Below are 27,133 nucleotides of genomic sequence, written 5' to 3' on the forward strand. Positions count from 1 at the left end.
AGTAAATCCAATTTCGGCAGGAACCAGAAGCTCTCTAATGCTGAGTGTGTGGGCATGTGTACATGCACAGGGAATTTGTGTTTCTCTGGAATCCAGACTACCAGAAAGCTGACTTAAATAGGTTTGAGAAGGAGTAAGTTTGCACTCTTTTTATGAAAAAGTGACACAGGACAAATTCTTATTCAACTGGGGAATAAACAAGCTGACGTTAGGAATTTACGTTTTTAAACATGAAGTGTTAAATAAAATACCTGACATCTCTTTTATCTGAATGTCTCAGGTAGTAGGCTTTAGGAAAAAAATAGCTGGACAGGAAATTGAACATTTTCTAAGATTCATTAGTCACTAAATTTCATTCTGTACAATCGACAGTGCCCTTCCGTTCATAACGATGTGCTTAACTCTGTGAGCTCACAGCGTGCTTTCAGATGTGTTATCATCTACTCGTCCCCTAACTCTTTTTTTTTTTTTTAAGTCTTTTATTTTGGAACGATTTCAAACTTGCAAAAAAGTTGTAAAGATACTATAGGGAGGACACCTTCACCCAAGTTCAGTTTCCCCTAATGTTAACATTTTAACATTATTTAGTCAGAGCAAAAGAAGCCAACGTTACTCTTACATAGCAGTGCATGACCAGTAATCAAACTCCAGACTTGATTTGGATTTCATCAGTTTGCCACTAGTGTCCTTTTTCTATTCCAGGATCTAATCCAGGACATACATTGCATTTAGTCTTCCTTAGTCTCTTCTAGTTTGTGGCAGATTCTGAATCTTTCCTTGTTTTTCATCACCTTGACAATTCTCAGGAGTACTGGTTAAGTATATTCATAAAATGTCCCCCAAATTAAGATGTGTTTGATGTTTTTATGTTGATTATACAGAGTTAGAGGTTTTCGGAAGGAACACCACAGAGGCTAAGTGCCCGTCTCATCCCATTGTATCAGCGGTACATGATACTTGCATGACATCCAAGAGATGTTAACTTTGATCACTTGGTTAAGGTGGTGTTTTCCAGCTTTCTCCACTGGAAAGTCACTGTTTTTCCCTTCTCCCTCTCTTTGTTCTTGAGAATGGAGTCTCTAAGTGCAAACCACACTCCGCAGAACAGGGGCTCCAAGCTTGCCCTCTAGAGAAGGGAGTATCTACATAGATCATTAGATTTCTTCTGCAAAGATGTGTCTTTTCTTCCCATTTATTTATTTATTCAATTATTTATTTGTGTCAGTATAGACTTGTGTATGTGTATTTTATACTTTGAGTTATAATTCAGTACCATGTTACTTATTTTCTTGTTCAAATTTTCTCAGCTTTGGCCATTGGGAGCTGTTTCAGGTTGGCTCCTGTATCCTTTTGACACAGCTCCATTCCTTTGGGCTGTTGTTTTATTTTGCTTGCTATCCTTCTTCCTTTCTAGCTTCCTTCCTTCCTTCCTTCCTTCTTTCCTTTCTTCCTTTCTTTCTTTTAGCACTTCCTTACTTTATGGTAATACCAGATAATCCAGGGTTATCTTGCATTTTTTCTGTCCACCATTTTCTAAGGAGACCTGGTTCCTCATTGGAGAATGATAGTTAGAAACCAAATCTGGGTGCTGGGTATTCACATTGTTAGTGGGATGACATTGTTTCTAAATCCGTCTAGTGGAGAGTTTAGTAAAGTATGTATATGTGTATATAACCCATGTATCTATCCATCTGTGTGTGTGTGTGTGTGTGTGTGTGTGTGTGTGTGTGTGTGTGTGGACATGAGTTCATACTGATGTCCCCAACTTTAGTATAGTATCATAGGGCCAAACTCTGTTTTATATGTATAGTTATCAAACATATTTTACAGTTGAGGCTTAAGGTCTTGATCCAGGTCTCTTACTTAGTGAGTAGAACTTGAACTCAACCCAAACCAGGGCTTTAGACTTCAGACCTGCAGCTCTTCACATCAGTACACCTGTGTTTGCCATACATTAAGAACCACATTCTGAGTAGCCAGTTCTCAGTGTCAGAGGAAAGTAAAGGCAGATTTGGTTTTAGTTTTAATGTAATATTCTGAAAAGCTTAATTTCCAAGAATCTTGCATGAGTATCCTAGCTTTCTCATTATTAGTTAAATCATGTAGTCATTCACTCATTTAGTCACTCACGCCTCCACAAACATTTCTTTTTTTTAACATTTTTTATTGATTTATAATCATTTTACAATATTGTGTCAAATTCCAGTGTTCAGCACAATTTTTCAGTCATTCATGGACATATACACACTCATTGTCACATTTTTTTCTCTGTGATTTATCATAACATTTTGTGTATATTTCCCTGTGCTATACAGTGTAATCTTGTTTATCTATTCTACAATTTTGAAATCCCAGTCTATCCCTTCCCACCCTCTACCCCCCTGGTAACCACAAGTCTGTATTCTCTGTCCATGAGTCTTTAGATTCCACATATGAGCGATCTCATATGGTATTTTTCTTTCTCTTTCTGGCTTACTTCACTTAGAATGACATTCTCTAGGAACATCCATGTTGCTGCAAATGGCTTTATGTTGTCGGTTTTTATGTCTGAGTAGTATTCCATTGTATAAATATACAACCTCTTCTTTATCCTGTCACCTGTTGATGGACATTTAGGCTGTTTCCATGTTTTGGCTATTGTAAATAGTGCTGCTATGAACATTGGAGTGCAGGTGTCATCCTGAAGAAGATTTCCTTCTGGATACAAGCCCAGGAGTGGGATTCCTGCGTCATATGGCAAGTCTATTCCTAGTCTTTTGAGGAATCTCCACACTGTTTTCCATAGTGGCTGCACCAAACTGCATTCCCACCAGCAGTGTAGGAGGGTTCCCCTTTCTCCATAGCCTCTCCAGCATTTGTCATTTTTGGATTTTTGAATGATGGCCATTCTGACTGATGTGAGGTGATACCTCATTGTAGTTTTGATTTGCATTTCTCTGATAATTAGTGATATTGAGCATTTTTTCATGTGCTTTTTGATCATTTGTATGTCTTCCTTGGAGAATTGCTTGTTTAGGTCTTCTGCCCATTTTTGGATTGGGTTGTTTATTTTTTTCTTATTGAGTTGTATGAGCTGCTTATATATTTTGGAGATCAAGCCTTTGTCGGTTTCACTTGCAAAAATTTTCTCCCATTCCGTAGGTTTTCTTCTTGTTTTATTTCTGGTTTCCTTTGCTGTGCAGAAGCTTGTAAGTTTCATTAGGTCCCATTTGTTTATTCTTGCTTTTATTTCTTCTAGGAGAAAATTTTTGAAATGTATGTCAGATAATGTTTTGCCTATGTTTTCCTCTAGGAGGTTTATTGTATCTTGTCTTATGTTTAAGTCTTTAATCCATTTTGAGTTGATTTTTGTATATGGTGTGAGGGTGTGTTCTAGCTTCATTGTTTTACATTGCTGCTGTCCAGTTTTCCCAATACCATTTGCTGAAGAGACTGTCTTTATTCCATTGTATATTCTTGCCTCCTTTGTCGAAGATTAGTTGACCAAAGGTTTGTGGGTTCATTTCTGGGCTCTCTATTCTGTCACAAACATTTCTTGAGCACTTACTGTGTACCCTGAGTAAGTTTTCTCTTTTGACCATCACAGGTCTGTAGGACAGACATGATTCCCCCATTTTATAAATAAGTCTACTGAGACCTAGAGGATCAGAAGACTTGCCTAAAGTCCTGTAGCTTCTACAGAACAATTGTTTTCCTTTTTTCAGCCAGCAAATATTTATCTAGAATGAATTATGTAGGACAGTATTCCAGCAAATGAGGCAGGCAATCACAATGCAAATAGTGACTCCAGCAGTGGCGGGGGCCAACTTATAAACACACTGTGAGGAAGAGACGGCTGTTCTAACAGAGGGTGCAGAGGGGGAGAGAAACCTCAGCAGAGGGCTGGGCTCTCCCTGGGAAGGAGTGGAGGTGACTGTCTTCAAGGTGGACTAACTGTTGACCCGGCACACCATGCCTCGCCTGCCTCGGCGCCTTGTTCCCGGGCTCTTGAACTTTTCCAGTCCTCTGCACCACCAGCACCTTCTCCCCCTTCAGTTTTCTGTTGAAATGCCCCCTTCTCACACAGGCCTTCCCCGAACAACCCACGTGAAGAGGTCTCCTTTCCTGCTCTCGCACGCACAACACTCTGTTTCTTTCTTTCATAGCCCGTGAGGACAGGGACCGTGTCTTTCTTGCTCACCGTCATGTTCCCAGGACTGGTGCAGTGCCTGGCAACAGAGTAGATGCTTCATAAGATTTGCTGAATGAAAGATAAGATGGGAAGGGCAGTTCTGAACATGTATTTACTTTGCTTCGTCCCTTGTGAGGATGTATCTGGTCTCAATGGACTATACCAGAATATAATACATGTAGCATATTTTAGAATGTAAAGCAGTTTTCAGAAAAATGTGTGGCGTCCCACCCTAGTACATCTGGTTTAGTATTTCTGGGGTGAGACCTGAGTATCTGCACTTCTGCAAAGTTTCTGATGAGCACTGAAGGGTGAGACCTGTTTTACTGCAGCCTGACCCAAGCCTGCAATCTGTCATCAGCCATCCTGAGAGGAAAGGAAATAGCTCGATGGTAGAGTACATGCTTACCATACACAAGGTCCTGGGTTCAATCCCCAGTACCCCCATTTTAAAAGTTTTTTTTTTAATGGAGGATGTCCAGTTAAATTTGAATTTCAGATAAGCAATAGTTTTAAATAGGAGAAAGAGATATAGCTCAGTGGTAGAGCATATGCTTTGCATGCACAAGGTCCTGGGTTCTGTCCCCACTGCCTCCATTAAGCGGGGGTCAGGGAAAAGAACCAAGCCTGAAAGTATTGTCTCTTCTACTGCTGGCCTTTTCTCTCTTATCTGGTGACTTCCCAGACACCCCAAGCCAAATGTCTCCACTGACTCCCTAACATCATCCTGGATTCCTTGATTTCCAGCCATTCCTTGATTTCTGTCCCTTCTCTGATGGATTCATTAACAAACTCTGTTACTAGGTTTCTAGTGTCTAATCCCCCAGGTATGAGGCCTCTCAGAAGGGCTGAAGGAACTGGAGATTTTAGAACAAGTCTCTTCAGAGTTCACTCCCTTTTTGTGGATTTCCTCATAACAGTATGCTAATTGGGCAAAATTGCACTGAAGTTATCTATACCCAAGGAAGAAAATGAGGGTACCTATTAACTTGCTTGGATTTCTCCTATTCCAAAAATTAAATACAAAAATAAACCTTCCAGGACCTTATTCTCTCCAGCTACAATCACGTCTTTCTCCTGGCTCCAATTGAGGAGCTGTTCAGTATGGTGGTTATGAGCACAGATCTTAGAGCCAGACCATCAGGTCTCCAAGCCTGGCTGATTTTCTCACTAAAAGTTGCTCAATCACTCTGGGCCTCAGTTTCTTCATCTATAAAATGGAGATAATAGTAAGACTCCCTAGGGTTGTTATGAACATTAAACAAATTAATACATATGTATCTGTGTATTTATATGCATACATGCATTCATATAAATGTATGTGTATATTACATGGAGGGGGGCGGGGGCTGAGTTTTAGGGCAGTGCTTTGCTTGTAGTAAGTACTAATAAGTGTTAGCAGCAGCAGCATCCAACTATCTTTTTAAAAGAGGAAAACTTTTCTCAACTTCCCATTTGCTTCTCAACGCACTGTGGTCTGGCCTCTAGCCCCATCACTCCAGTGAATCACCTCTCTTTGAGGTCACCAATAGCCTCTTAAACATCCCATCCAAACACATTGTTATCAATTATCTCCTGCATTTGACACAGCTTGCCACTCCCTTCCCAAAACTTCTCTGCCTTTCCCTGGTTCTCCTTGCCCTTCCTGTCTCTTTGAGGGTTGCCCCTCCCTTCCTAAGCACCATGGCACACCCAGCCTGGACTCTGCTGGCTCTAGGCTTTCTCCCTGAGTGGTTGAAGGTGAGACAGCCTGGTGGCTAAGCCCAGAGATTCTGATGCCAGGCTAAGGGAGTGAATGACCCTGGCTCTGGCTCTACCACATACTTGCTGAGCGATTTGAGATGTATCACCCAACTTCCTTGTGCCTCTGTTTCTTCATCTGGTAAACGGGGAGTATAGCAGAGCCCACCTCCGAGGGCTCATGTGAAGATTACAGAAATAAACATCTGTAAAAATTCTTAGAATAGTGACAGATCATCGTAAGCAGAGAAAATGTTTGCTCTTGTTAGTAAGCCTCACAAATAAAGCTCAAAACTTTCCTCAGCGCTTAAGCCAGTACATACAGCTTCCAGATGAATATCTTCATCTGTAAATCTCAAATACAACATGTCAGAAGCTGGACTATTATCTTTTCTCCACAGCAGCTTTTTCTCCTATATTCCACACCTCGGTTTTGAAACCACCATTCACCCGTCTAAATGGTTCTTTCTAGTCTGTCCCCCTTCTCGATCCTCGATTCCACCTGCCTAATTCAGGGGCTTGTCATTTCCAGGATGGAGTCCTGCAGCAGCCTGTAACTGCTCTACCTCCAGATCCAGGCACCCAAGTGATGTTTCCAAAATGTAAATCTGACCATGCTCCCTTTCCTGCTTAAATCCCTCAAATCTGTCCCTTAAGGTCAGGACAGCGTCTGAGTTCCATGAGCCAGGAGCCTGTCCCCTACCTCCTCGACCTTGTTTTTGGAGAAACTGCCTCAGCCACTTCTCTCCAGCATCGCAGCACTGCTTATCATACCCATCACCTCCTGCCAGGTCTCACCTCCCAGCCTTGCTTTATTTCCCCCTGTTCCTGTAATGCCCTTTCCCTGAGTCAGCCTTTAAGACCCAGCTCAGTTGTCATCCTCTCCAGGAAACCATGTTCTCCACCCTAATTCTGTATAGTATGTGAGTGTTTTCCCATATATCCAAGTCTAGAAGAAAACAACTTTTTAAAAAAGAAAGAAGCCATTTGTGTGATCATTAGAATTTTAGATTAAAGAAATTTCCTTCTTGAATTATGGCTGCCCTTCTACTGCGGCTTGTCAAACTATTAGAAAATCAAATGTTTATTTTTGAAGGTTATTCCAAGAAAGAATAACCTACAGCTTTGGAACACTTTTTGTGTACCCTAATATTCTGAAAGAGTTAATAAAGTTTTCCAGACTACCTCACTTAATAAACTTATGGCTGTGCCTAGAAGACAACCATATCTTTGGTAACTAAGACCAGAAATGGTACTAGAATCCAAAGGGTCTTGGCTGAAACTGAAAGGATTCTAAAGCCAGTCATTCTCTTAGTCTTATAATATACATTTACTAAGATCCTATGATATGATAGGTATACATTAGGGGCTGATAAGTAAAAGGCAATTGACAACCACAATTTGAGTGGCTGTACCACACCAGAAGCTGGACTGAGTACTCAGGCATCATCTAAGCTCCGCCCACACAATTGCAAAACTATTCCATCATCTCAGTTCTACAGATGAGAAATCAAAATTCGAGTAAATTGTTGGTTGGGAGTTGTTTACTTGACAGTGTTTTTAAAGTTCCTCTTTAAACATCTCGGGAAATTATGAGCAATGAGATAAATTACAGGGGAATATAGCTGACTAGATGCAGGAAAGTCAGCTTAAAAGCTTAAAATGGAACAGAATATAGTGTCTAAAGATAAACCCAAAGGCATTTGATTTTCTTGTTTTTGATAAAAAAATAACATTTCAAATCAGTGGCAAAACACTGGCTTATTCAGTAAATGGATGGGATTAAAAACTATAGCCATCTGGAAATAAAATTTAAGCTAGATATTTGTCTATTCCTTGTAGCAAAATAAATCCCAGATGAATTAAAGGTTGAATCATAAAAAAAATGGAACCATAAAAGAGGAAAAACCTTAGCAATTTTATTCACAATTTGTGATCCCAGAGTCACAAAGGGAAATATGAATACATCTGACTAGTAAAACCCTGCCACACACAAAGTCAGAAGACAAATGGCAAACTGGGAAAATGTTTTTGTAATATGCCACGCTATGAATTATTTTCTCCATGATTCAAAGAACTCTTATTAAAAAGAAAAGAAAAATGCACAAAGGCCACATAAAAATTGGTTTACAGAATGAGATCAAAGGGCCAAAAATGTAAGGAGGGACACTGATCCTTTTCTCGTAATTAAAAAAGTGAAAATTAAATGAGATTCCATCTACCTCTTATGTATTTTGCCTCCACAAAACTCTTTGAAGGTCATTAGACAAGAAATTATCACAGAAACAGAAAGGCTTTAAATATCAGAGACCACTAAATTAAATTGCTCCCTGAAGACTTGAAGGTTTAAAACTCTTAACAGAACTGAGAGCAGCATTTAACAAAGTACTTGGATGTACAGTCTACTGTTCAGTCATTTCTCTGAGCATTTCAAAGGATTTGACAGACATTCCAAGCTGTCTTTTGGTTTAAACCCATATTTGGAATCTTGGAGAATTTACTTCGACTTGTTTAAAGTCTTAATTGGGGATCATTAAACTCACAGAGATCTCAAGAATCTTCAGTGGGTAAGCAATAATAATGCAAATGTTAAGTTACCCTTGACTTCTGATAAGTAGCATAAATCAGATGATTCCAAGGAAGGTACTTATGTAGTAGTCAAGATTTGGAAGCGTTTCTTGCCTGCTTTTGCGAAGTTAAAAAAAAAAAAAAAGACAACTGTTTCTCTCTTAAGAATATGCTTTTTTCTCTTAGCTCCAGCAAAGCTAATGACCCTAGTGAATTTGAACAGTTCTAAAAGATACTTTGAATTTTAATGTTTTAATCATTGGGCTCTCAGCTTCTGCTCTTGGCCTTCATATTCCCAATTAATCCCCCACATCAGAGCTCAGATCAGAACTCATTTCTTCTAAGAAGTTTTCCCTGATGCACCAAATTAAGTTAGGTCCTCCGGGGTTCCTCTCCTTTCATGGCACTCCCTGCTTCCAGAACTTGTTACAATTGTAATTAGACAAGTGCACAATTAGGATAAATAATTGTAAAGTTATTATTTACTGTCTGGCCCTTCTGTTAAGGTAGAAGCTCGATGAAAGCAGATAGTCTGACTGATTTATTTCTCAAAAATGTGCTGTTCCCTGTGGCTTCCCAGACCCCAGCACAGCTCACTGCATGTATTAATTGCTCAATAAATATTTGTTGAATGAATAGTGTGGTGTACAGAATCATGGCCCTTCAAAGAGATCCACATCCTCAAGATCTATGAATGTTTCCTTACATGGCAAAACAGACTTTGCAAGTGTGATTAAGTCAAGGATCTGTAGACAGAGAGATTATCCTGGATTATCTAGATGAGCCCAATGTGATCACAAGGAGCCTTAGAGAGGTAGGAGGATCAATCAGTGTGAGAGAAGAAAATGTGACAACAGATGCATTGGTCAGAGTGGTGAGGCCATCAGCCAAGGAATGCACGCAGCTGCTGGAAACTGAAGAGGCAAGAAACAGACTCTCCCCCTGGAATCTACAGAAGGAACCAGCCCAGCTGCTGACACATGATTTTAGCCTCCTAAGATTCATTTTAGACCTCTGGCCTCCAGAGCTGTGAAAGAATAAATTCATGTTATTTTAAGCTGCTAAATTTGTGATAATCTGTTACAGCAACAATAGGAAACTAATACAAATAAACTGATTAACTGTGGAACATTAGGCAAGACTGGTCTAGGAACCTGACTGCAAAGAGAATAATAGTAAAAACTTAGAATAATATATTACAAAGTGGTTGACCTAAGACAACCCAATGACTAAACCATACCCACTATCTGATGAGCCCGATTGTTTGCCAGAAATCATGTGTTTAAAGAATAGGACAATATCCTGTAACAAGAAAAGCCCGTGGAGCCCAGCCCTGGAGAACCTGTGCACGTGCCCAGATAGTAGGGAAGAAACTGTCAAAATGAAAGGAAAGTATCCTTGCGAAGCCTTGGACAATATACTTAAATGGGTTATGGATTTATCACCTATGAAGTGGGATTAAGAACTGTTAATTCCTACCTTGCTGAGTAGGTATGAAGTTTAGACGATGCCTGGTGGAGAATTTGAAGCATAGAAGCACTTCCATAAGTATGTAGTGTTGGTGGTGGTGGCGATGGCAGTAAAATCAATGAACAATGTCAGGAAAAGTTGTGAAGTGGGATTAGTGCTATTTAAAATAAGACTTTTTCAAAAGGTGTTGCCTGGAGAAAAGGATAGAGACAGTGTGACTAAATGCACTGATGATACTAATAACTCTATAGTGCGAAATTGGCCTGGGAGAAGAAAAGGAGGAAACTAAGCTAATGGTAAAATATGTAGGAAGAAAAGTCATTCAGTGATACAAGGGAATGCATTTAAAAGTGGGGGCTATATCTTTTGTTTTGCTTTATTTTTTGTTTTTGGAAGAAGAAAGTAACATGAACTGACTTCATTTTTTCTACATCTTTAAGTCGTAAAGCTGGGAAATGTCTGAACATGAAAATCAAATTGGGCTTTGGTGGAGCTAAATCATACATATTGGAAAATGCTTCTGTATGTTATAGTAGAATGCAGATAAAATAATAACCAGCAAATTCCACCCAAAGGCCAGATGTGCTACTATTTGATAAAAACTTATATGTGTAAAGCCACCATGGGTGTATGCCACACTATGTGCCCTGACAATCAAGCAAAGCGTTGGCCTCTCCCCTTTTGTAGACTGCTAGGGAACCATGCCGTGGTGTCCTGGGAATTTCCCATGTCCTTGAGTACAGAAGTCCAATATACATATCTGTGATTCTTTAGACTATAAGTCCCTTGGCTCAGGGTGTATATCTCTGTGAGCCTGTGTGATGACTTCCTCTACAATTCACTCATGAGAGTGTTAAATAGACTCTGGAGGAGATTTGAAGCTGGAATAGGGAAACACTACAATCAAAGGGAGAAAGTAATGAGGAGCTGAAAAGATTTGGCCAGAACAAATTGCAGGATCAAATGAGCACTTCCAGAACCAAGCCCCTCATCGTTGATGGAGAATCTGCTTCTGCCCCAGATGATTGCTCCAGCTGAGTCGTAAACATCGGTACGACTTCCAGCCAGAAGAGGTTTATATCCAGCCCACAGTCTATTCACCAGCTTTCTCTCCAACCACTGATTACAGGAGCACCCTCCATTTTGAAGTTTTAATTTTCTGGAAGATGGAATTGTGGTCCTTATGCTTTAGAAATGATGGGTCAAACACTAGGTTGCTGACAGTGAAAAAGTTACCAAGGAGAGAGGGCAATTATCTTTATTTCATGTTGCTTATAATTTGCCCCCGTTGCTTGTCATCAAGACAAGCAAACAAGTTAGCTTTAATAAATGTCTATGAGTCCTTATATCCAATTTAACAGATAGAAAACAGATTCCCAGAGGTTATATAATTGAATCATGGTCATCTGCAAGCAGAGATGATGGTCCATGTCTCTGGACTCCCATTACCTTCCCCACCACTGCCACGCTGTTTTCCAAGAATGAAGTAAGTCTAAAATTTTAACACAAGCTAGGTAATGACGTATGAGGTCATCAAGGCTGGAGGGAACGGCGAGTATAGCTCAGATGGAGTGTGGATGGCTTAATGCAAAGTGTCACACAGTCAGGGGAGAGATTTGGCTCTTTATGCCAAGAACCTAAGCACACCTGTGTGGATATTCATGTAACCCAGGGACAAGTGTAGTCACAAGTGTATGATTGATAATGAAAGGAGAAAGAAATATTCATTCAGGCAGTCATTTCTTCGTGTAATCATTCATTCTATTCATTCGTTCCACAAATACTGTGTGTCTGTGTTGTACCATGAATTATATATTAGGGACATAATAATGAATGAGACAATCCTTCTCATCAAGGGTTTTATAACCTGGGAGAGAAGGTTGACAGCAAACTGTGAGAAGTCTGCAATGAGGAAAGTGTTGAGTAATGATTACTATTATCCCTCTTTTATAGACGAGGTAACTGAGGCTTCGAGTGGATTAATAACCTGCCCAAAGTCACAGAGCCAATAAATTGGCACAATCCATGTTCAGTTCAGACCTGTCTGACACAAAAACCCTTGCTTTTACTCCTGCTCTGGGAGCGGTTAATAGCTGTGCTAGAAAAGAAAATTGTCGTTAAGTTTTAAGTTTTAAAAGTTTGAGAAATCTGTAAACTGAATGCCCTGCTGGGACAGCCACAGCGCACATTAGCATATTCAAAGGTTTGAGGCACTCGGTGGTAAGGAATACTATTTAGAAAGGCCATTTCCCAAACATCCAAATGTTCCAGCCAAAGGCCGCTGCACTGTGTTGACACAGTGGGAAACATGCAGCGAGTATAGTGCACAGGGGATGTTCCAGAACTCAACACAATTTCCCTTGACATTCAGGAGCGTTGGTGATTGGACAAGATGCTTTCACAACTTGGGCCTTCTCAGGTTCTGGGATATGTACCAGAATTCTGGTACACTTAGGAGTGAAGGAAATAAAGAAAAATAGTATTTTTAGGCATGAGTTTCTACAGCAAACACTTGTAAGTGATCGAGTTCTCTGCTATCACTTAGAGCAGGAGTAGATTTGAAAATTACAGAAAGTGCTTTTTGTTCAGGTCATACTTTGACAGCAGTGACAGGCTCCCACGAAGGAGAAAGCCTGCGGGACGTGAAATGATGATTTTAGACGCGGGGGGTTTTTATTGTCGAAGAGCAGGAATTCACGGGGGGCAGGTGTTGAGATCACTGATCGACTCCAGATCTTCTCTAGAAGTTTATCAGGAGAGGTTGTTCCTCACCCCCAAATTCAACGGCATTTACAAATGGAGCAAGATTTGAAAGAAGCTATCCCTGAGGGCTTGACTGCCCACTAGAGACACAAATAACTCCAGTATAAGGAGACTAGAAGAGTTAAGAGAAAAGGACCAAAAGGACTTTGGGGCAATTTCCATTAAGTAGGAAGACAAAAGCAGGAAGCTCTTCTGCTTGTAAGTTTTAATCACGTAGTGGCACATCTGGCTTTTGGGTGGAATTTGCTGGTCTGTCATGATACCTGCGTTCCATTGTGTCCTCCATTGGCTATTTCCAACACGTAGGATTTAGTTCTACCAAAGCATTTGTATAAAGCACTTGTGATCTTTTTATGTTGGTATTCTTGCACTTGAACTATAGGAGAAAGTGGTGCTCTGGTCAAACCAAGTCCAGATGGACCTGGCCTTGACCTTCCAGGGAGCACCCCGGGAGCATCAGTCCAGCCTGGAGCTAAGGGGTCAGAAGGCATTTGGAGCAGCCCTTGCCAACTTCTTTTTATTTGTTTATTTATTTTGCTTGTCTTTATCCCTCACTAAACATTGATCCCTCAAGAAAACTGAGCTGGATTAAAATCAGATCAGTTCTCTAAAATAGATCCAAGTGGATTCTCCTAAAAAGACATTGCTAAGGCCCTCTCTCTGCTTCCTGTGCTTACTGTACTTGTTCTGGTCTCTCTCTCTGCCCTCCCAGAACCTCTGGGAGGGCAGGGATGTCTGCTCACCAGCAGATCCCTGAGGTCCTTACCACATCCCTGGGCTGTGAACAAACCATTTTTCTATTTCAATAAGAAACAGGGCAAAATGTATTCAGCTCCTTTTTTAAAAGTCTTTGATGCTGGATTTGTACTCATTATTGAAAATGTAGAAAACACAGACAAGAACCAAAAGCAAAAAGTTATCACCAAGAATCATGACGGCATGTTTCTTTGCAGGATCTTTTTTCTGTGTGTGTAAAATCTTTTGCCTAGCACAAGATCATAAATGTCCTCTTCCACTTTTATTTCTGTATCTATTGAGCACCTGCTGTGTAGCAGGAACTGTGCTAGGCCCTGTAGTTGCTTGAGATGGGCCTTAGAATGCAAAAGGTATTTCTGAAGCAGAGAAGCAGGGGTCCCGTAATTAAGGCAGAGGAACTCCACCTTCAGGTTTTAAGATTGTGGAGAATGAACTTTCAGCTGCAAGGGCAGCCAGAAAGGGCACCATAACAGAAATTCGCACCTAGATCTAGTGTCTTATAATGACCCTGCCAGAAATACTTGCTTGATACAATAGAAGAATTTCCAAGATTTGTCAAAGTTTTAAGAAAAGGCCAGAATTGCAGTCAATAAGGTCAGTTTGACTGGGGCCATTCCCTAAGCCGTCTTTCTGTTAAAGACATTGATGTTTTTAAAATGAGGGTTGTAATGAACTGTTTTGGCCCTGTGGCCAGCTAATCAGAATGGACAAAGCTTTTCTGATCAGCTTGTCAATTACTGAGCAGGGGGTTACCAGAGCAGGACCTGGGCTCAAAGCATGACATGAATGATGTCCTGTAATCCTCACAACACCGTATGAAGTTGATAGCTATAATTCCCATGTTGCAAATGGTAAAAACAGAGCTTTCTCTATTTTTTGTTCTTATTTTTCATTCTTTTTTTATTCTTTATTTTTTATTCTTAGTTGATTCACAATGTTGGTTTCAAGTGTACAGCAAAGTGATTGAGTTATACACATACATACATACATTTATGTTTTTTTAGTTTCCTTTCCATTATGGCTCATTACAAGAAATTGAATATAGTTCCCTGTGTCATACGGTAGGTCCTTGTTGTTTATCTATTTTATATATAGTAATATGTATCAAACTCTTAATCTAGCCCTTTCCCTGACTTTCCCCCTGGTACCCACAGTTTGTTTTCTGTGTAGAGCTTTCTTACATGTCAAGGAATTCTGGCTCAGAGGGTCACTTGCTCAAGGATGCACAGCTAGTGAGCAACAGAGCGGGAATTTGAACCCAGGTGTGTAAACTGTCCCCCTTGCTGTACTAGGGCCGTCCAAGGGGCAGCCTGGGGAGGACTATGGCTAGGACTGGACCGATCGGGGACAAAAGCTCTGGGAAGCGGTGCTGGGAGCAAATACTCCTCATCCCCCGTCCCCCACCCCTGCCCCAGGTTACTTTTCTCCCAATTGTCCCACAAATACGCAAAGACGGAATTCCGTAACAGTTAATGGTGGTGCTCAGCTAACCCTTCATACTTGCAATGTAAGCTCAGAAGATGTCCTTGGATGCTCAAAAATGGGAATGTACAAACCAAGAGAAGAGAAAAGGAACAGAGAGATGGAGTTTTAACTTGAGTGGTAGCTGTCAGCCATTCTTCAGTCCTGAGGCACAAGGCACTTAGATTGACTGTCCACCACCTCCTGCCCTGGGGCTTTCAGGCCCAAGGACGAGGTAGTGAGAGAAAGAAGCGAAGCAGAGCAGGCAGAAAGACAGAGGTTTAGATGGTGTCTCTGCCAGACACTGGCTCTGCGATTTTCAACCAGTTTCTTAGCTTTTCTGGGTCTCAATTTCCTCATCTATAAAAAGGTCATATCGCTGAGAGCTGCTGTGAAGATTAAATAAGATAATATTTGCGAAGTGCTTAGCATGGCATCTGGCACAGAGCAAATCCCTTAAGAAAGAGAGTTATTAACATGAAATGGCCTGCTTGTAAATTATTTTGTCACAAGGTTATGGAATAATTCCTTTATTACAAACTTAGAAACTTAGAAAGCCTAATTTTCCAGAAGACAGAGAAAGGAAAGATGGAACGCAAGTTGTAATATTGTCTAACTTTGTTTTTATAGGAGCCATGGAAATTTACACTAGAGACAGCAAGACAGATTGTCAAGAAATCCCCAACTCTGGTAAGCAACCGACAGGGGGCAGTGCCGGCATTTTCCCGCACCTTCACCTTCCCCTGGCCCCTGCTCTCTCACTCCAAAGGCCAGGGGCTACTCCGGATGCAAGCCCATAACATGTCACAGTTGAACTGGGATTGAAGTAGGAGTACAAGCTCCTTCCTGTGTTGTCCTCCTCCTTTCTCTCTACAGCAGTGTCTCTCAGCCTCCGCACTGGTGACATTTGGGGCTGGGTGTTCCTTTGTTGTAGGCACTGTCCTGGGTGCTGTAGGAAGTTCGGCAGCATCCCTGTCCTCTACCCACTAGAGGCTGGCAGCACCATCCACCCCTTCCCAGTCATGACAAACAAAAATGTCTCCTGACATTGCCAAATGTCCTCTGGCACTCACTGTTGAAAACTGCTGCCTTCCAGTGGATCATTTTGGAGGAGGCTGTATCCTTCTACCCCTCCACTTTCTAAACATGTGACCTAGGCTGAGCCTCAGTTCTCCTGTCAGTGAGATGGAGACAATGGCAGTGTCCTTTCTCAAACCTGGACATGAGGACTAAGAGTTGATGTGCATGAAGTACCTGGTGTCATACCTGGGACTTACCAAGCACTCAATAAAATGCTACCTAAAACCATCGCCATTAGTGTTCCCTTGCCCTAATATGTCCCTTTTGCAATCACAGTTTTATTCTGCAGGTAGAATACTTAGTTCAAGTTAGTTATCAATAAGCCAGATATTTGACTTAGGTCCTAGTTGCCAGTCAGCCCCACTTGAAAAGGAAGCAGAAAGGTAAACCTCTAAAGAATGGTGTCCGCCTCAGTGCTTACGGTCTTGGCAGGAAGGGAGCATTCATCAGAGATGAGAGGTCATGGCCTGCCTTTGGCTTCTCCCTACTGGCCCACTCACCCTTCACCTGACGCAATACATTCAAGATAGTATTGATTTGGCAACATAGAAATAAAGGGAAGGAAAATTCCGCTTGGCTCAGTTTACCAGATTTAGCAGATAAAAATGGAGGAAGGCAAATTAAATTTGAATTTCAGATAAACAATGAATAATTTTTAATATAAATATGTCCAGTGCAGTATTTTATTTGGCAACCCTACTTGTGGGAGGCACGTGGGTTTTGATGTACAAGGCTGATAAGCAGGCATCTCTACAGAACCGATTAATCAATCACAATGTCTGCATTGCCAACTATTATGTATTTCAGTGAGTAATTAAAGGCTGACGATAGCTGGTTCTGCTAATCTGCTTAAGCCACTGAACACGAAATTGAAACATCTCATGGAGCCCTCGACCACCACCTTCAGAACTCTAAACAGAACTGGAAATAATACGGTTTTTTTCTCATTCTCAATTTGCATTTAAAAACTTATTCTCAGGGCATTGTTTACTTCACTAGCGCAAACTGCCTTGGCATTAACTCAAAGACTAATTAGGATTTTACAATTTTTCATTTCTGTCACCCGAATTGCAAGCATAATTCATGGGGCAAGATTCCAATCATTCCTTGCAAGAAGCCAAAAAAAAAAAAAAAAAAGAAAAAGAAAGAAAGAAAATCAACTGAACAATTTAGCAATTTTAAAAAAAACTTCTCAAAAACCTCTTCCAATTTATTTACTCTCTAGATTAAGGCTATCAAGGAGAAAATAATCAGGAAATGCAAATATAAGCATCTTTGAAAAACTGCTCAGAGGATATTGGCTACAATTAATTCCATTGTGATGGCTGATATAACTGCAGACCTGGCCAGGATGCAGAAAGAAACACACATAGGTTGCATATCATTTCAGCACTACCTGTCAGATGGTAATCGAGACTGGGGAAGAGTTAAGCACTGTTGAAGGGAATGAGACGTTCCAGAGAAGATCTGCATCTCAAGGAGGCCCTGAGAGGCTGCTCATGGGAAGGTTTCATGGATTTGGCAGAGCACTGAGCATCTAAGGGTTTAGTGTATCTGAGTTATGGCATCAGTTTAATTCTCATGAAAACTCCTACAAAGTAGATAGCATATTTTCGTTATCAACCTCGCTTTACAAATGAGAGGACTACAGATAAGTAATTCACTCACTCCAAATAGCTAGGAAGTGAGAAACCCATCCTTTAATTCCAGAATTAGCTTCCTCCAAGCTTCTCCCCTTTCCACTATTCCAGTAGCTCTCAACCAGACCTCCTCAGCGCTGAACTTCAGGAAGCACCATTTGCCTCACAGGCTACGTGGATATTAGAATCATGCAGTGCACAACCTGGACAGCCGAATGTGATGGCCCTGATCGCAAACCTACCTACCCAAAAGAACCATCTGTAAAGCTTTTAAAAATTGCTGCTATTCAAGATGGCCCCAAGTAAAATTTAATCCAAGTTAAATTCAAGTAATATACAACAAGGGCTGAAAAGCACTTCCTCAAGCAGATTCAATTTTAAGTTGGCTCTGTACGGAAGGATGCTTGCCCTTCTCCTTTGACCCTCTGCTTATCCCAGTCCCCACATTTTTCCTTTATTCAACCCCTGCTTGTTGTTCTGTAGTCATTTAACATCCTGAGGTGGGAAAGCTGCAGATGCCTGCAGAAGCTGGTTAAACCGATGGCAAAACGAAGATGCTGCATGACTTCTGTGCCCAGGGACAGCCTGGATTTGAGACTTTCATTTTAGATGTGATTACATACAGCGAGATGTGATATTTTAAATCCATTGCTGAGTTAATAACAGCCCACATTTTGCCTCTGTCTAGTAAGGTTCGAATTGAAAGTAACGGGCTGTCAAACATGCAGGCTAGGACTTCTGCAGTGCTGCACTGTGTCCGTCTAAGTTCTCTTTGCAAGTAAATTACAAGAAGAGGTTAGTCTTTCTTATACTGTGTGATGAAAAGACTGGATGATCTTCCAGAAACCTGTATCTTCAACAGAAGGAGTTCTGGGGGTCCCTGGACAACTTACATCATCTACAGCCCACATCCTAGATCCAGTTTCTGCACAATGAATGTCAAAGATGGTTGCAGCCTTCAGGCTGAATTTTGACAGTGAACAGCTGTGCAGTTAGAACATTTTACTCCATTGCACCTCTTGTGTAATAGTTGTCAGGCTGCCCATATAAATTTTTTGTTGTGTTGGTTATCATCAGTGTTAAAGTTTACATCGCCATTAACTTAATTAGACCAAGGCCTTCAGACTGAAGTAAATATTAAAAGAAGTAGCGCGAACATTCAAATGCAACCTGACTTTGAGCTCTGGGTCTCAGCATGTATCTCTATTTCCAAACTGCCACCAACGTTGGTATCATTGCATGCCGGCGTTTGTTGTACAGTGTGTCTGTCTATACTGCTCATCTCAGTCAGTTACCAGGTCTGAACACCCCTTCTTTTCACCACCATCCCCCTCCTCCTACCTTTCATCAGTGGTTCCCAACCAGTGGCAATGTTGTCCTCCCATCTCTTCCCCTGACGACATTTGACAATGCCTAGAGACATTTAGGGGCTGCTGGCATATAGTGGCTAAATGCCAGATGTGCTTCTAAACATCCTACAATGCACAGGACAGGCCCACAGCAAAGAATTACTCAGCAGTGGTGCTGACGTTAGAAACCCTAGAATCAGGCCTGGAGGTCCTTAGACCAGTTGGCAGGGGATCAGACCTGCCCACAAGTCTCCCCACTCCATCTTGCCTCCTCCAGCCCTTCAAGTCACCTTCAGTTATACCTTTCTGAAATACAGATATGATCCCTCTGCTTAACACCTTCAAGGATTCCCCACTGCCCTCAGTGTAACACATGCAGCACCCTAGGCTTGTCCTAATGCCTGTCTCCCATGGTTTACCATGTTCTCACAGTTCCTTACACTCCAGCCGGGTTGAATCTTTTGGCGGTCCTCGAAGACGCCAGCCCTGCTCATCCTCCACAGCACTGTGCGGGGTGCCCCTCTGCGCAGAGCCGTGCCTCTCCAGCTTTGGCGTGCACTCCGACAATGTGAGACCTTGTCCAAATGCAGGTTCTGGTTCAACAGGTCGGCCTTGGGGCCTTAGACTCTATTTCTAACAGTCCCCAGACGACATTAGTGCTCCTGGTTTGTGACGACACTTTTGTCAGGTCGGACCTAGGGCAGTGGTTATCAGACCTTCGTGAGCGTCGGAATGACCTGAACGCTATGAAAACACAGATTCCCAGGAACTGCCTCAGGCTTTCCAATTCAGTAGATCAGGGTGGATCCGAATTACATTTGTATCAAGTCTGAAAACTGCATTTGAAGTTGCAAAGCATAGAGCATCTGTCTCTCCCTTCCTTCATGACTTCTGGATCATCGCCTGCCTCCTCCTTCAGTTCCTAGAGAGTCACAACGCCTGGACCACTGCAGACCCCACAGAGTGTGGTAAGAGCTGGGCTGTCCGCTCCTGCACTCCGCTAGGCAGTGAGCTCCATGAGACAATGACAGCCTCTTCTGCCTCCCCATCTTGCATGTAGATGCGGGTGCTAGTCAGGATGGTTCTCATCCTACATCACGAAGATCCTTAAAGCTCTCATTTATAACCAAGAAAAAGGTTGCCTGTTAGCTTTTGCCAGGATCAAAATATTGCCAGCTGTTCACACAACTTACAGCCATCTGAAGGACTCTTGGCGCTGGCAGGAATCACTACAGGTTCCCGGATACCCGAAAGTAGAGCATTCCTATGGAATCTTTCCTAAGGCTAAGAAGCAATTACCTTAGGACAGTCTTGCTACAGATGCACGAAATAAATCGAGATCAAGCACAGAGGCCCAGAGACACAGCTCAAAGCCGTGGCAGCCTGATGCTGAGATGCTGAGTATGGTCCCGGGCAAGGGCTGGGCAGTGCCGTGCTCCCTGCTCGGGGTGCGCACTGCCGCTATACTGGCTCCTGCAGAACAAATGATAAACACTGTTTTTACTTTTCTCCTTTTTTTGTAAGAGTGAAAATCCTCTTCAGATTTCTTTCAGTTGATGAAAATAGGTACTAACGTCGGTCTTTCACAGAAGCGAAGTGACGTAAAGTGAACTTTTGAAAAGCAGGGGATCCCTGTCGATCCCTCCCTTCGTGGATAAATGCTGGTTCCTAACTTTTCTACCTTATTGTTTTTTTTTTTCTTTTGTCTGAGCGCGGAAACCACAATCTTTCTAAAAGCCCTACTTAGTAAAAAGCCAGGGCTTTTAATTTATCCCACAGCTAGAGTCTCATGGAAACTGCTGTCTGAAATCCCTTTGCTCATGAAGCTTTGAAGGGCTTCGGCTGCACACCTCTCCTGCCCTCCCCCCAGCCCCCAGGGAAGGGGCCTACCTTCCTCCTCCTTCCTAAGCTGTGTCTCTCCTATTAGTCTTCACTTTACCTCATAACAGGATGGAATTAGTTTATTTGAAAATGTTGAATGTTCCAAATGTTTATTTGAAAAAAAGATATTTTTAAAATCCTGCACCTAGTACAGCAAGGAGAGGAAAGTCATTTGAGTAGAATGGACTAAGGTGGGCCCGACCCTTTCGGGAAGAAGATGGAGAAGAGGAGAAGGTGGGACTAGCTGGCTGGGGGGAGAGATGGGGAGCCTTCAGCCTGAGGATCCAGCATGAACAAAGGCACAGGGTCCGGATGACTGAGTATGGGGTCAGGAACAAGAGATAAATTTAGTTAAGTAAGATGGCCCAGATTCTGGAGGAAGAAGAGTCGAGAAATCCAGACTGTGGAGCCAAGAGGAGAGGAAGGGTCTTTAGAAGTTGGAGAACCATTTCTTGAACGAAACAACTCTTTTTGTTTTTCTTTTTTTTCCTCCAGACATATTCCCGAAGTGGTTCTGATATTTGTTCACTCCCGTTTTTGGCCAAGATCTGTCAGAAGATTAAATCGTAAGTACACAAGTTCTCCCTTCCTGAGCACTGGCAGGGGAGAGCATCTCTGAAAGTCCCTGTTTTCTAGTGACTAAAATATCCTCAAAGTTAAAAGGCTTCTTCCTGGAGGTGAAAGTGTTTCTTGCTCATGACATGCACAGAAACTAGAAGACAAATCAGCTCAGAACAAATCATTTTCGGAATAAACTGAATACCAGCATCTTGAACCTCCAAGCCCGATTTACATCTCGGGCTGGAATGCAGCCTGCCTGCCGGTGAGACTTTTGAGTGGCCAAGGGACAGCCCCTCCTTGCTGTGTAAGATGCAGACAAGGTTGGCCACTCGTCATGACAGGGACTCTTCGAGCATCTTTTGTGAAAGGCACTCACAAGGCTGGAAAGAGCCCAAACTGTTATCTAAAAATCTAACTCTGATACATGTGAACAGGGTTCCAAATGCAGAGACGCTTTCCAGAGTTCCCAAACCCTTCTGTCTCAGTTTAAAATCCCACACTCCAGCTCTGCCCTGAGACTGATGTTATGCTGGATGTCATAGTAATCACTGTCCAAAACATTAAAAGATGCAGCAGTGTCCCGAGAGGCACGCTGGCCTAAGAGGCAAAATAGCATCAGTTCCACCTTCCACTCGAGTGAGTGCAGTGGTCCTGCTGCCAGGCAGTGCACGGCCGCTGTTCTAGGGGCCAGATGCTGAGCTTCCAGTACGTTTCTGCACTGAGGGCTGCACTCCATGAAGTGGGGATTATTATTATTCCCATTTCACAGAGAAGGAAACTGAGTCTTAAAGAATTGACTTCTCCCAGCCACGAGGACCCAAGACACACCCCCAGGTATACTGAACCCCACTTGTTCTTTGGAAACATCCATATTCTTGGCTCCTGCGCGATGCCACCTCTGGAGCCAGCTTTGAGGACTTGAGCCGCATAACGTCTCTGAGCCTCAGTTTTCCCATATCTAAGCTTAAGGTATAATAGACTCATTTAGAAAGTTTTTAAAATTCAGACTCTTTGGCCTGAGACCTGGTGAGAGAGCACTGTTCTGAGGCTCCTGGTTGTTCGTGTCCTCCCCAGTGACCACCTTCTAGTTCAGGAGCTGCACCACGGATACTCCATGTACAGATGATGCTTTAATGACTGAAAATAATATTCCTTCGCTGTGAGACATTTCCTGAGACCATGCCCTGCCCTGGCCCCTGGCGCTTTTATTCTTATTCTCCTGCAGGGACTTCCTATCACTTGAGCCAGTTCTAGTCTGGCCTGGCTCTCGCTGGGAAGGGTTAGAGGGGAGAACTTGCCAGAAGTGAGAGTGAGGCCACGCATCTGGACTGATAGTCAGTATCCATTTCCTAGGGGTGGCTTAGAACAACAGAAATGTCTTCTCCCGCAGTTTTGGAGGCTGGAAGTCTGAAAGCAAGGTGTTGACAGCTCCCACTGAGACTCTGCTCCTTGTAAGAGTCCCTTCCTTGCCTCTTAGCTTCTGGTGGTGGCCATCCATCCTTGGCATCCCTGGGCTTAATGCCATGTCACTCCAATCTCTGCCTCCATCTTCGTATATGGTCCTTCTCCCTGTGTGTCTGTCTTTTCCTTTTACAAGGTCACCAGTCTTATTAGATTAAGTCCCACTCTAATGACCTCGTCTTCACTTGTAAACATCTGCAAAGACTCTCTTTCTGAGTAAGTTGGGAATGGTAGTTAGAACTCCAACATATCTTTTTGGTGAGCACAATTCAACCCACAGCAGAGGCACTTTTCCTATGTTCCTCCATCCTTCATCTCATGAGCTTTATGGGAGCTAAATCCCCTGAACATCCCCGCCTCTGCTGTGAAAGTGTCTCAGGAGAGGAGGAGGCTATGCTTCTGACCCACATTCTGAGGCTCTTGGGGATCCATTAAAAATGTTTCCTGGTTCATTTGCCCCCATGAGCTCCTGCAAGCCAGCTGTGCAAAGTTCTGGCCTAGATCCCAGAAACAGTTGTCAACACCCCTTTTCATGAATAGAGGTGGAGGCAGAGAGTATCAGGACATGAGGAGTGAAGGGGAAATACCAGACATGAAATAAGATGCTGGGAGGCCGAGGTGCAGCCAGGTCCCCAGGCCCTCAGTCATTTCATCATGCCTAGTGCTGTCCCCTCCTTCCTGAAGTCATCATTGCATTTTCTGTGTCAAATGTGGACCAGCAAGATCCAAAATGACAACTCTTCAATTGAACCACCTTAAAAAACTGAATTCAAGAGCATCTTGGAGAGGGATTTTCCTGGCTCCATTTAAAAGGGAAATTCTTCTTTTATGAAAAAGCAAAAGCATTTTGCTTTTTTTTCTTCCTATAAGACATTGTGCTTCTGGTATAATTTGTACCAGGTCACAATTTATTCAGTGCTGTCTGGTTTACAAAGCACATTTAAATGCGGCCTCATTTATTCTTCAAAACAACCTGTGGTTTAGTAATAATAATGACAAATAAAAGTTATCTGGTACTGTCTGTGCACCAGGAACCCTTGTAAATGCAGCCCTATAGGCAGACACTTTATTTGTCCCCTTTTTAAAGATGTAAAGTCATTGTTCCAAGTTCACAGGGATAATTATGGATAAATCTGACACTTGAACCCAGCAGCCTGGTTACAAAGGCCAGGCTCAGAGCCACTATATTGTCTGTCCCTTGGCTCTTAGCCCCACTTTCAGATGAGCAGGTAGGTTCTGGATCATTTAAAATGCCTGACCCACCAGCACAGTCTGCACGTGGTAGCGACCAGACCTGCAGGTAATCCTTCCATAAAGTCCCCTCCAGCAAGAATGCCTTTCCCTCTCCCTGCCTCTCCCTGCCCCCATCCTATTTGGTCTAATGCCTTCAAAATACAGTGGAGGTGTCTCCACCACGGGAAGTTTTCCAGCTCCAGCCTAGCACCATAGGCTTGGCCAGCTACTACCATGGGGCAGCCAAGTTGTGTTGTTGTTGTTGTTGCGGTTTTGATCAGAATTCACAGCGCCTACACACTGCCTATTTTTTATTTTAACGATGGTAAGTCAGATGGGTTTCTCTTAATAATCTCTTCTTTTTATTGAATTTCCAAATGCATGAACCCGCATATGTATTGTTTCACATAAATGCACACAGACTATCATATCCTACGTTAATTGTGTTTGTAACTCATCATTCTTTTCTTTTGTCTTTTTTCATTTGTTCCTTCTTCCCCATGCCCTGCTCTTTCCACCCACATTAGTCTCTGTCCCACCACAAGGTGTGCCATGTCAACAGGGTAGGGCGTATCCTCCCAAGGTTTTCTCTGCTCCCACTTTATCTTGCAGAGATGCATATAACACATCCCACACCCACACGCAGAGAAACAGAGCTGCTCTGGCCCCAGCGTGCTGCCTCGGACTCAAATGTGAGGCTAATACACATGGAAATTTCATTCTCCCTATTTTTCTTTTGTTGTAGTGCCCCAGTTTCATGACACAATTTTAGGGACTTTGAACTTGAATAGCTGGCCATTATGTAACAAAAAACATTCAGCTGCAATTACAGTTGCTCGCCGATCAAGCCTGCTAGCCAGACCCCAGGCAGTCACGGGGTGGTGGCAGCAAGCAGGCGATTAGCTGCACCAACCAGCGCAATCACCGTGGTTCTAGGTATTTTCACTGTTAGCTTCTTTGCCTTAAACATCTTTGCTGCAAACATTTCCACCGCATAGCTAGTTAGCCATGAAGCAATTTTGCTGTAAAAGATAAAACAGTGAAAGATAAAAGAGAGACATTAAAAAGGACATAATGAAACATGAAAAGTGAATAACAGAATTAAGGAGACTTCATTGAAAATACAACTATCTGAATGTATTTAAAGTCTGTGTAGATTTCATGGCAATACTGCACAAATAACTAACTGATCTTAATTCGTGGCTTGTCCCTAAGCACTTGTCTTCCAAGTCTTCCATTCTCAGTATTTTACGCTTTGTTTTTGCTTGTTGATTCTTCTCCTCATTGAGCATGACACTTTTTCCCTAAAATTTCTTCCTTCGTTAAGAGAGGTATCAGTTTCCAAATACTAGGATGCATATTTATACCTGAGCTTTGTATTGCATTCTGAAAGCCTGTGTACTGCTGATTGTTCTTGGCATATTGTCACATGTTTGTTGATAAACATTCCAAAGTTCTATGGGAAATGTGAGTTCAAATCTGCCCCTTTCAGACACTCAGGCTCTTTCTCCTCCATTGTAGTGTGTTTCAAAATAAGAAACCAGCTCTTGGGGCAAATCTTCATTATCTGTCATAATTTTTGTATCATGTATCTCAAACTATCACCAAGTCATTGTACCTTTTATGGTAAAATTGCATTATGGCCAATTAGTTATGCAGTGAAAATGTTTGTGGCAAAAATGTTTGCTGCAAAGGTGCTTTTTGGATAGGAAGTTTATGGTGATAATACCAGACATGCATAGCTGGATGAAACATTTGTGTGGCTCAGAACCTGAAAATCTGAAGCAAGTCCATGGATTGGATTCAGGATGTCTCCAGAAACCAAAATGTCATAAGAGCAGACTCCTGACTCTTGTTTGCCCAACCCTAGAAGCCATCCTTGCAATACTGTTAGCATTGCACATAGTAATAAAAAAAAAAAAGCTGAGGTTTTGTGAGTATTTATCACATGCCTGGGACAGGTCTTCCATGCTTCACATGTAGCAACTCATTTAGTCTTTACAGCAGCCTTAAGAAGCCGGTACTGACATTGGCCCCATTTGCAAATGAGGTCACAGATGTACACAAAGATTAAATACTTTGCTTAGGTTATATATCAAGTAGAAGCAGACCTGGGATTCAAACCCAGGGAGTCTAATTTCAGAACCTAGAACTATGTTACAGGGCATCCCCTAGCTTTTCCTTCCTATTGAACACCCGTCCCCCATTTCTTGCTTTGAAAATGCTTTTCCATCCTTTAGCTTTCACCTTAAGATCACCATCTACCCTGTATAGAGTTAGAAATGTTTTTCCTTTTAGTGCACAGCCCTCTTATGCATTTTCTCGGTAGTGCTGTATTTATTTATTGATGCATTATTTTCCCTCATCCATCATTAAGCTCTTCTGGCACAGGAAATGTATCTTATATTCATCCTTGATATCTAATATGATGTCTGGCATGTGGCAGGACTCCAGAAATGCCTGTGGAATGAATGAGTAAATGAATGAATGGAATGAATATTTTAACATACAACCAGATCCCTGTAAGGTTACACAAGGTATCAGATTTAGATCAAATTTTGCAGAAGTAATGATAGTGAAAGTCAACAATGCTTTGTCCAAAACCTTGGAGCCAGATGTGATTTGGAATTCGGCATTTCCCAGATTTTAAGAAAGTAACATATGGTTCGTATACCATAACTCACCTAACACTCCCAGCACCTCCTGATCAAACACGTTTATATTTAGGCAGTGAAATGTATGAATATTCAAAGTAGGGTGAAGCTTATGAATTGCCTTGGATCAGTTTTGGTCAAGTTTTGCCACCAAATGAATTTGCTGCAAAGTTGAAAATAAAATACAACTCTTGTTTTTCAGAGCTGTTTGGATTTGGGGGCTTGTGAATAAGGGATTGTAGAGCTGATATAAGTTGTGGTTTATGCTACTTTTTTTTATATTATCCCAGCATCGTCTATTTTTTATTCTTATTTTTTATTGTCATGTAGTTGATTTACAATGTT

At 42.1% G+C, this 27,133-nt stretch overlaps 1 protein-coding gene across 1 annotated transcript in view; it reads left to right on the plus strand.

Annotated features, from left to right (window-relative positions):
* Positions 1–27,133, plus strand: part of AOAH (acyloxyacyl hydrolase) — a 155,339-nt gene that overhangs the window by 39,782 nt on the left and 88,424 nt on the right. The window contains exons 6-7 of the mRNA XM_072964672.1: positions 15,560–15,619; positions 21,375–21,445. Of these exons, the coding sequence (XP_072820773.1) occupies positions 15,560–15,619; positions 21,375–21,445 (131 nt within the window). The remainder of the gene's footprint in view (positions 1–15,559; positions 15,620–21,374; positions 21,446–27,133) is intronic.

Source organism: Vicugna pacos, chromosome 7 (genome assembly GCF_048564905.1).
Source record: "Vicugna pacos chromosome 7, VicPac4, whole genome shotgun sequence".
NCBI lineage: Eukaryota > Metazoa > Chordata > Mammalia > Artiodactyla > Camelidae > Vicugna > Vicugna pacos.